The 9,130-nt window shown below is 39.5% G+C and overlaps 1 protein-coding gene across 3 annotated transcripts; it reads left to right on the forward strand.

Moving 5' to 3' along the window:
- Nucleotides 1-192: 192 nt before the first annotated feature.
- LOC120254083 (disease resistance protein RPM1-like) lies at nt 193-3,209 on the forward strand. 3 transcript variants are annotated; one of them, XM_039262227.1, is made up of 2 exons: nt 193-2,504; nt 2,671-2,854. In XM_039262227.1, the coding sequence occupies exons 1-2, from the start codon at nt 225-227 to the stop codon at nt 2,704-2,706; spliced, it is 2,316 nt and encodes a 771-aa protein (XP_039118161.1). In that variant the 5' UTR covers nt 193-224; the 3' UTR covers nt 2,707-2,854. The 3 variants fall into 3 exon arrangements, with proteins under 3 accessions (XP_039118161.1, XP_039118162.1, XP_039118160.1); XM_039262228.1 differs by having other exon boundaries at nt 2,584-2,674; XM_039262226.1 differs by having other exon boundaries at nt 193-3,209.
- The last annotated feature ends 5,921 nt before the right edge of the window (nt 3,210-9,130 follow it).

Below are 9,130 nucleotides of genomic sequence, written 5' to 3' on the forward strand. Positions count from 1 at the left end.
ATTTACTAGATAAACTAGAATTTTATGCCATGGCTTTGTTAAGCATCAAAGCATAAAAGCAATGCCAGGGAACAAAGAAAGCCCTCCGCTTTGCTTGAGAATGGGCAGCAGCATCAAGCCTCTCTTTTTGCTTTATAATTACTTGAAGCCAAGACAAAGAATTTGGGAATGGTTCTATAATATGTGCATGAAGTGTGAAGAGAAGAGGTGTAAGCATTGCAAAGATGGAAGCTGCAGCTCTGAGCCTGGCCGGGAATGCGGTGGGCATTCTCATGCCAAAGTTGCAAGAAAGCTTCTCATCAATCTGGAAAGTGCGAGCAAATGCCCGCTTTATCAAGGATGAATTGGAGAGCATGAATGCATTCCTGGTGAGGAATGCTGCCATGGGGCAATACACCGATGATGACCTTGAGTTCAATGTCTGGATGAGCCAAGTGAGAGACCTCGCTTATGACCTTGAGGATTGGGCAGAGGAGTTCACTTGGCTTCTCTGCCAACCTCATTGGCATGGGATCAATAGTTGCTTTCCTGATGTGGTCCGCTTCACCAAAGACTTGGTAGCAAGAGTCAAGATCGCCAATAATGTCCACGAGCTCAAGGGTAGAGTCCTTGAGGTGGGTGAGAGAAGTAAACGCTATGGTTTGCGGGGACGAACAACGCAAGAACCTACAAGCTCTTTGATCATTATTGGCCCGGTGGCTCGCATGCAACATGACCCACGTTTGGGAGCCCACTTGACTGATGATTCGATGCTTGTCGGCATAGATGGGCCAAGGAACACAATCATGAATTGGTTGATGGAAGGGGATGGCTTTATGCTGAGAGTCATCTCAGTTGTAGGCATGGGTGGACTAGGCAAGACCACTCTCGTCAAAAAGCTCTATGAAAATCAACAAGTGATGAAGCATTTCCCCCGTCGTGTGTGGATCACTGTTTCACAAACCTTTGCATTGAAGGTGCTCTTCAGAGACATGATCAGCCAGCTCCTGGGTTCACAAGTGTTTTCTGCTGAAACGACAGAGGGTCAACTTGTTCAGCAACTTCGGGACGAACTGATGAAGTTGAATACAAGGTACATGATTGTTCTCGATGATGTTTGGTCCTTGCATGCATGGAAAAGTTTCTTGCCAGCATTGCCTGATAATAATAGACTAGGAAGTAGAATCATTGTCACAACTCGTAATCTAGATGTCGCATCTTTTTGCTCTCAAGAGTCTGGTCATATCTATCATTTAAAACCACTTTCTCCTGAAAATTCTTGGCTCCTCTTCTGCAAGAAAGCCTTCCCACGCCATTATAGTATTTGTCCACCTACCTTCACAAACTTGTCTAAAGAAATCTTGGCCAAATGCGATGGGTTGCCGTTGGCCATTGTCACCATCGGTGGTGTTTTAGCTAGTAAGCCCTTATTAGAGTCGGAATGGCAGAAATTACATGATCATTTGGGCACCTCAATGATGTCTCAGTCTCACCAAGGTTTTGATGCCATGAGGCAAATTCTCTCTTTCAGTTATTATGATCTTCCTTACTATCTAAAGCCATTTTTCTTGTACCTGGCCATATTCCCTGAGGACTACCAAATCAGACGCAAACGCTTGTTGAGGCGGTGGATCGCCGAGGGATTGGTGAATGCGACACGAGACATGTCAACCCAAGAAGTGGCAGAATGGTACTTTAAGGAGTTGATGGCTCGAAGCATGATATTATCATCAATCATCAATGGTGACACCACAGTTCACTCGTGTCATGTCCATGATTTGATGCTTGAGTTTGCACTCAACATGTCTGACAAGGAGAATTTGGTTTCGATAATCACCAGACAACAACAACAACAACAACAACAACATCAACAACAACCTCCTCCACAGCAACCTCAAGATGTACGCAAAGCTCGTCATTTGTCTCTGCATCAACATTCGCTGCCATCAAGCATTCGTAAGAACAAAAATCTAGATTGTATTCGATCATTAACTGTATTCTCTCATGGTAGAGTTTCACTCAAGAACACAAGAAGAATGAAGCTCTTACGAGTGCTTGATCTGGAGGGCTGTGATCTTACTGAAGATGAAGATCTTGAAATCATCTGCCAGTTCACTCTTCTCAGGTACCTTAACTTGAGGAACACCTCTATCAGATCACTACCAAAAGCCTTAGCGAAGTTGCAGAATCTTGAAACACTGGATCTCAGATGGACCCAAGTGACAGAGATTCCTCCCCAGATCACCAAACTTCACAAGTTGGAATATCTATTTGTGGGTGGGTTTGAGCAAGATCCCTCTGGCCCAGCATTAACATGCCACGGCGCTGAGTTCCCAGCTGAAGGGTTGACAGCTTTGAAAGCTCTAAAAACACTGGGCATGGTCAGCTTCAAAACGAACCCAAGGGAGTTGGGAGAGATGACTCAACTAACAAAGTTGGGAGTGAAAGATATCACCACACCAGAGAATGCAAAGGCCTTCGTTGAGACACTTGATAAGCTCAGTGATCAGCTACGCACACTAAAGGTCAGTTGGAATTGTGATGTTCCTTTCTTAGAGGAGGTATCTCAACTTCCTGTTCATCTTAAAAGTCTCTGGTTATCAGGTAGAATGAATAATAAGTTGCCAACATGGATTGCATCTTTGGAGGGTGTTTCCAAAATGGCTTTAGCTCACACAAAACTGAATGCAGAGGACATGCAAGTGCTGCAGAGGTTGCCATGCCTGAAGGAGCTTGTTCTGTTTGAGAATTCGTATACGGGTCATGAATTGCGCTTCCCGTCTGGATATTTTCCGGTGCTCAAGTTGCTGCAAATTGATGGCTTGCCTCATCTAACGGATTTCTTGTTTGATGGTGGCGGAATTCAACTTGAGATACTAGAGCTTCTTATTACCGCAAGGAGAGCGTTATATTATCAGTTGAATGGAAATAAGCATGAGGTAACTGTTGTCATTAAATGGTCCGTTTTGTACAATCCCCTGTTGATGAGACGGTACACTCGACCGCTGCGTGGGTCAGGCAATGTCCCCATGATTAACGGTAGCAAGAAAACACTTGGTACTCATATCACCTGCGAATCTGGAGTTGACACAAAGATTTTTGTGGACGTTGGTATGGATCATCCGTTGTGTTTAGCTTATCAATATCCCAACCTGTCCTTGTAAGTAGGTCAGGTTGCTCTTTTAATCCCTTTATTATAGTTGGTCATAGGAAGTCTCTTTATTTTTTCATTCGAGCAATTCCAGTCTAGGCTTTAACAGACACTGACATGGCTTTCTTTATTATTAAAATAGTATTAAATAAATCTAAGAAAGCCATGTCAGCACTCTTAATAACTAGCACTCGGTATTAAGCATGTCGGATCCAGATCCAAACCAAAACCAAATCTGATAAGTTTAATCCCTAATCTCCCCTTCATCCCCTCCACTCTTCCCCTTACTCCCTCCTCTACCCCATGGACAAAACCACCCCGGATCTACCTTCCTTATTACAGTGCATTCTATCTATCAACATCGCCCGAAGTTGAACTTCAGCTCCGTGACTGGGAGAATGACATCCTCCACAGTGAGGTCCTTATCAACCCTAGTCCCACATGATTGAAGGCCTTTTGAGCATCTCAAACACAACAACGAAAGCGAGACCTTTGCGAAGGTATTTACAAAGTAAAAGGAGGGAAATAAACTTCATTGCCCATTAACCCCCTTGTGAAGAGGGCAAGCAAGCATTAATTAGTTGGCTTTAAGTTAGTCTTTATTTTTTTAATATGATTTCATTGAAGTGTGATGTTTGAAATGTAATGTAGATGCTTTTGTACTGATGCCATTTGTTATTCTTAGTATTGCCAAAGATGGAGAGCTATCTAATATTTTGTATATTGTAATTGTGCAGAAGTCATTTTTAATTGCACTGTAATTATCTAAATTGATATTCTGTTCAATTTTGGTTTTCCTTAGTGTAAATTTCATAATTTATTTCTGATCCATGACAATAACATGGTGGATAGAATGCAAAGAAAATTTCAAATGTTATTAATGAAAATGTAGCATAAGGCCCACTACACAAACATACATGTGGTCTGGCATGTCATAATTTTTTCTAGGGTAGTAGGACCACCATAGTCCCTTTATTCCAATTTGTCATGCATTCAAGGTCTGTTGATTAACATTTAGTTGTCTATGGCATAATTGAACAAAGTATGATCCTTTAAAATAATAAAAAAGAACATTTTTGAGTGAGTGAGAGCATGGCAAACATGATTTTCTTCTTCTAACTTTTGTGTTAGCTAAAAAATGGTATTTGTATACATAATTCTTCTAGAATCAGGGGTTTTGAAACCTTTGTAGAGAGAACCAGGGGTTCTGAAAACTACGTAGAAGGTAATATAGTCTTTTTGCTGATTTCATAACTGTTGATAGATTCTAATTTGTCGTGTGATGAAGCATTATGTCTTTTTTCCATTTGCTTTAGTTCATGTTGAATTGTTATTACAATCAATTTCCTTTACTACATAGCATTGAGGAATTACTTGTGTATAGAATTTAGGAACTTAGAATTATTTCTTTTGCAGCATAGCATGGATGGTTGTGGTGTATACATTGTTAAGTACAATCATGGAGGGTCCATGGTAAGAGGAAGTAGGGTTAAATATGATGGTGGGAGGATGGATGAGTTTGAGGTTGATCCCGATAAGATATGTCACTGGGATTTGCTAGGGGATATCAAAGAATTAGATTATGATATTGAGAAGGCAGTGACCTTTTTCTATGTGGATGAGGAGGAGGTACTAAAATGCATAAATGATGATGTTAGCATTCTGGGGTTGGCCAAGTTGATATGGAAAAATGGCACGGGAAATGTTTATGTTGAGACAAATGGCATCAATCATGATAAATCATTACCATGCTATTTATTATCTACTTTTGACAGAGCTGAAGATGGAGTTTCGGGTAAGGTTAATATTAAAGAAGCTGTCAATTTGGATAATGATGAGGATAATGAGAGTATCAGTTGCAGTGAATCAAGCAATGATGATGAAGAGTTACTTGTGGATGCCCCATTCATAGATGACAACACTGATGTTAATGAAGAAATAAAAAAGGCAAGGGATAAGGTCCAATAATATACTCAGTCCAAGAAGAAAATACAAAAAAAGAAAAAGATGAAATGTTGCTGGAATTGATACAGGAAATGGAGATGAAAGGGACAACATTGATGCTGGAAATGAAACAATCACTGTTAGAGTTGCCATGGATAATGTAAAGTAATTGACTACAAAAGTGAATATTTGAACTCATTAGATCCTGGTTCATATGAAGCTACGAGTGAGGATTCAACTACTGATGATGCAAAATGGCACAGGTCAAGCAAGAAGTTTTATGATCCTATTATTCCAATGGAGGATTTCTCCTTGGATCTTAGGTTTAAGACTTTGAAAATGTATAACGCTTTACTTGTTGAATTCTCAACAAGGAAGGGGTTTGAATTTGAGTTTACTAAGAATGATTTATTATGAGTTAGGGCATGTTGTGCTGTGAAAGGATGCACTTGGCTAATCTTGTGTTCTTGGTGTAGTGGAAAGAAAATGTTTGTGGTGAAGCATTATGTATCAAGCCACTCATGTCTCCTTTGGTGCATAAAGAATAGAAGGGTGACAGCTCTAGTAATTGCTAAGAGATTTGGTGAGACAATTACTGCCATGCCTTTCATTAAGCCTAGACATTTGAGGGCAATGGTTACGAAGGAAATGGGGGTCTTCATGACTAATAAGGTGTGCGGAAATGCTAGGAGGCTGGTCATACAAAGGATTGAAGAACAATTCAAGGATAATTTTGAGGACATTAAAATTTATGCATTAGAATTGAAGGCAACAAATCCGGGAAGTACTGTGCTTGTTATATATGAAAGATTAAACCAAAATTCTTTACCAATTTTCCAAAAGATATACATTTTTCTTGACAACTACTAAAGAAGGATTCATTAGAGGTTGTAGGAGGATCATTGGATTGGATGGTTATTTCTTAAAAGGTTTGTTGAAGAGATAACAACTTTTGGTGATTGTGGGGAGAGATGGGAATAATCAAATGCTCCCAATTGCATGGGTAGTTGTGCAAAATGAAACAGCTGAAGCCTGGACATGGTTTATAGACCAATTAAGGACTAATCTTAGCATTAGGAAAGGCCTGGGATGGTCACTTATGAGTGATATACAGAAGGTATATGTAGTTCACCTGAATTTTTTTTATTCTGCTAATAATGTAACATCTTAATTTGGTTCTTGTCTTAATTACAAGGCTTAATTCATGCAGTTAATGAACTTTTGCCCTTCATCTAGTATAGGATGTGTGAAAGGCATATTTATGCTATGTGGAGAAAACAACACCAGAGTAAGGATCTTCAAATTCAGTTTTGGAATGTGTCTAGGTGTACCAACCAACCTAATATACAGAGACAATTAGATCAGATGAGAAAGCTGCTAGTTGGTGACAGTGCTGTGGATGAATTGCTAGAAAAATGACTCATCACAGGTTGGTGCCAAGCTTCTTTTAATGATGTATTCAAGTGTGAAGTAATAGATAATAATATGTGTGAGACCTTTAATGGAGTGATACCTGATGCTAGAAGTAAACCAATTATCGCCATGTTAGAGCATATTAGGCAATAAGTTATGACTAGAATAGTCATCAAGAGTGATTATGTTAGGAAATGGAGGTGTGATTATGACCCTAATATACTTGCTAAAATTGAGAAAGAAAGGATGAAAGCTGGCAAATGGCATGTTGAATGGAATGGGAGTTCAAGTTATGAGGTGTATTGGGACAATTTAGTGTTACATGTAAGAGAAGCATATGCTATTTTGCTAGCAGAGCATATGTATTCCTGTGTGAAATAGGACAAAACAAGTATTCCATGTTAGCATGCCATGGCTGCAATAGCTTTTGCTGGAACAAATCCCCTTGAATATGTGTTTGAATGGTTCAAGAAGGCAACATACTTGAAGGATTATCAGTTTGTTGTGAATCTAGTGAAAAGTAGGTTGTTCTAGCCAACAAGTGAAGAGGGCCCCCTGCTACCTCCAATGGTGAAAAGGATGCCTGGTCGGCCTAAAAGAAAGAGGAAAAGGGAACCATTAGGAAGCAAAAATTAGGGCAATACAAGACTTTCCAGGGAATGCAGAGCATTTAGGTGCAGTATTTGTCATTCTGAAGGCCACAACAATCTTAGTTATCCAAATCGAGTAACTAAATTTGTGAGCTTTCCTTTTATTGCCTTTGATTTTGTTCCTAAAGCTGATTTTCTTAGTTTTCATATATAAAAATTGTGTCTCAAGGTTAACATTGAAATGGAGGGGATAAAGGGATTAAGCTTATTGGATCCGGTTTTGGTTTGGATCCGAATCCGAAATGCTTAATACCAGGTGTTAGTTAATAAGATGGCGATTTGGTACTTATGGAGGAAAGCCTTTGCAGGAGAGTTGGAGTTGAAGAAGATAGTGAGCTTGGAGTTGAAGAAGATGAGGATTGCCAGCTCAACTACAATATTTTCTTTCCTGTATTTAAAAAAAAAGCCACGTTAGCTCACAAACGACAAAGAGAACTGATTGCACTCTCCGTAAGTATACGGATCGTAACAAGTAATAAAGTGGTATCCCATAAGAGGTAGGGTTGTCAAACCACAGGGACTGAACTTCTAGTACTAATTGCTCCTCTAATGTGTAGTAGGTTAGGAATTAGTTGGTAAGAAGAATCACTAACAAGAATAAAAAGATAAAAAGAATGGAATTATCAGGTAGACTAGGATCAAGTTTTCAACAATAAGAGAGCAATGCCCCGAGACAATCCCTATGTGCTTTAGTGTACTGACTTGTTTCTAATGTCTACCAAGTACATCCTAAGATCCTTATGGGTGCTCAAAAGCAATGTTGCATCTATGGCTATCAAATACGCCAAGTTTTGCAACTACACAAGGCAATCACAACTACGATAATCCACACATGCCAAGTTTTACACAAAAAACTATACAAATCAAGTACGCCAAGTTTTGCAACACATGAATAAACACAAGAATGCATCAGAACTCCGTAGACATTAAAAACAAGTAGTTAAAGTACATTAAGCAATATAGTTCAGCATCCCAAGGCACCGTGGAACGGTTAACCCCTCATGAATTCATACAACTTAGAAGAAGAAATGAATGCATTGGTGAGAAATTATGACTTCCCCTTTTACAAATTCTGCTTAGTTGTGCTTCACAAGCTTCATGGATGAGCTAACTCCACTTCTCTAGTGCTTCTAACTCGATCTTGATCCCCTTAGATGGTGTGGTAAAGGTTGATCATCGTCTTCCTCACTCCTTTCCAATTGGGAAAGAAAACTTCCGAACAAAAGATGCTAATAAACCCTAGATTTGGGAGTTAAAAAGAGATTTTTAGGCTCAACACAGTCTAAGCATGGTCGTGCTTAGACCGTGCTCTTCTGTGGGACTTTTGAGCGAATCGGCTAAGTGTCATCTAGAAAAAATCATGGGAAGAGCATGGTTGTGCTCTGCTCGTGCTCAACTTAAGCAGGCCTGTGCAAGGGCACGGAAATCGTGCTTCCCTTGGAACTCCATTTCAGTGATGATCAAGGGGAGGAAGCACGACCATGCTCCATCCGTGCTCCCATTGAAAGTACAATGCTTGGTCAGTTGCTCAGGCTTCTTCACACAGTAATAATCACGGGGACATAGCACGACCGTGCTCTCCCCATGCTTGGCTTGGACTCTTAGAAAAATCTGCATTCTTTGGTTGTTTTGTCCCTGATTTCACTCATAATTGCTTTGAACCCTAAATTCCTGTACCATGAACAAATATACCCAGAATACTATCGTATATATCCAAAACGTGCTAAAAGACAAGCAAAAGTATGAATTGGGAGTAAGTAAAACATGATATAAATTGCACTCATCAAGAACGATCGTTTGTGTGTGGATTGAGATTTCTTATTTTAAAATGTAAAAGGACTCAATTGGTGCAAGTTTTAGAAGAGGGACCACATGGGCATGATTGAAATAGTGAAAAGACCAATTAGGGAATTCTACCTAATTTAAATATCTAGAGTAAATATTTAATTTTAATTATCATCAACTTTGTCTACAATTATAATAATTATGAAGT

This window comes from Dioscorea cayenensis, unplaced genomic scaffold (genome assembly GCF_009730915.1).
Source record: "Dioscorea cayenensis subsp. rotundata cultivar TDr96_F1 unplaced genomic scaffold, TDr96_F1_v2_PseudoChromosome.rev07_lg8_w22 25.fasta BLBR01000338.1, whole genome shotgun sequence".
Taxonomy (NCBI): Eukaryota; Viridiplantae; Streptophyta; class Magnoliopsida; order Dioscoreales; family Dioscoreaceae; genus Dioscorea; species Dioscorea cayenensis.

Bases quoted from the DNA above. Each gene is read 5' to 3' on its own strand.
- LOC120254083 (XM_039262226.1), top strand. From the start codon at position 225: ATGGAAGCTGCAGCTCTGAGCCTGGCCGGGAATGCGGTGGGCATTCTC.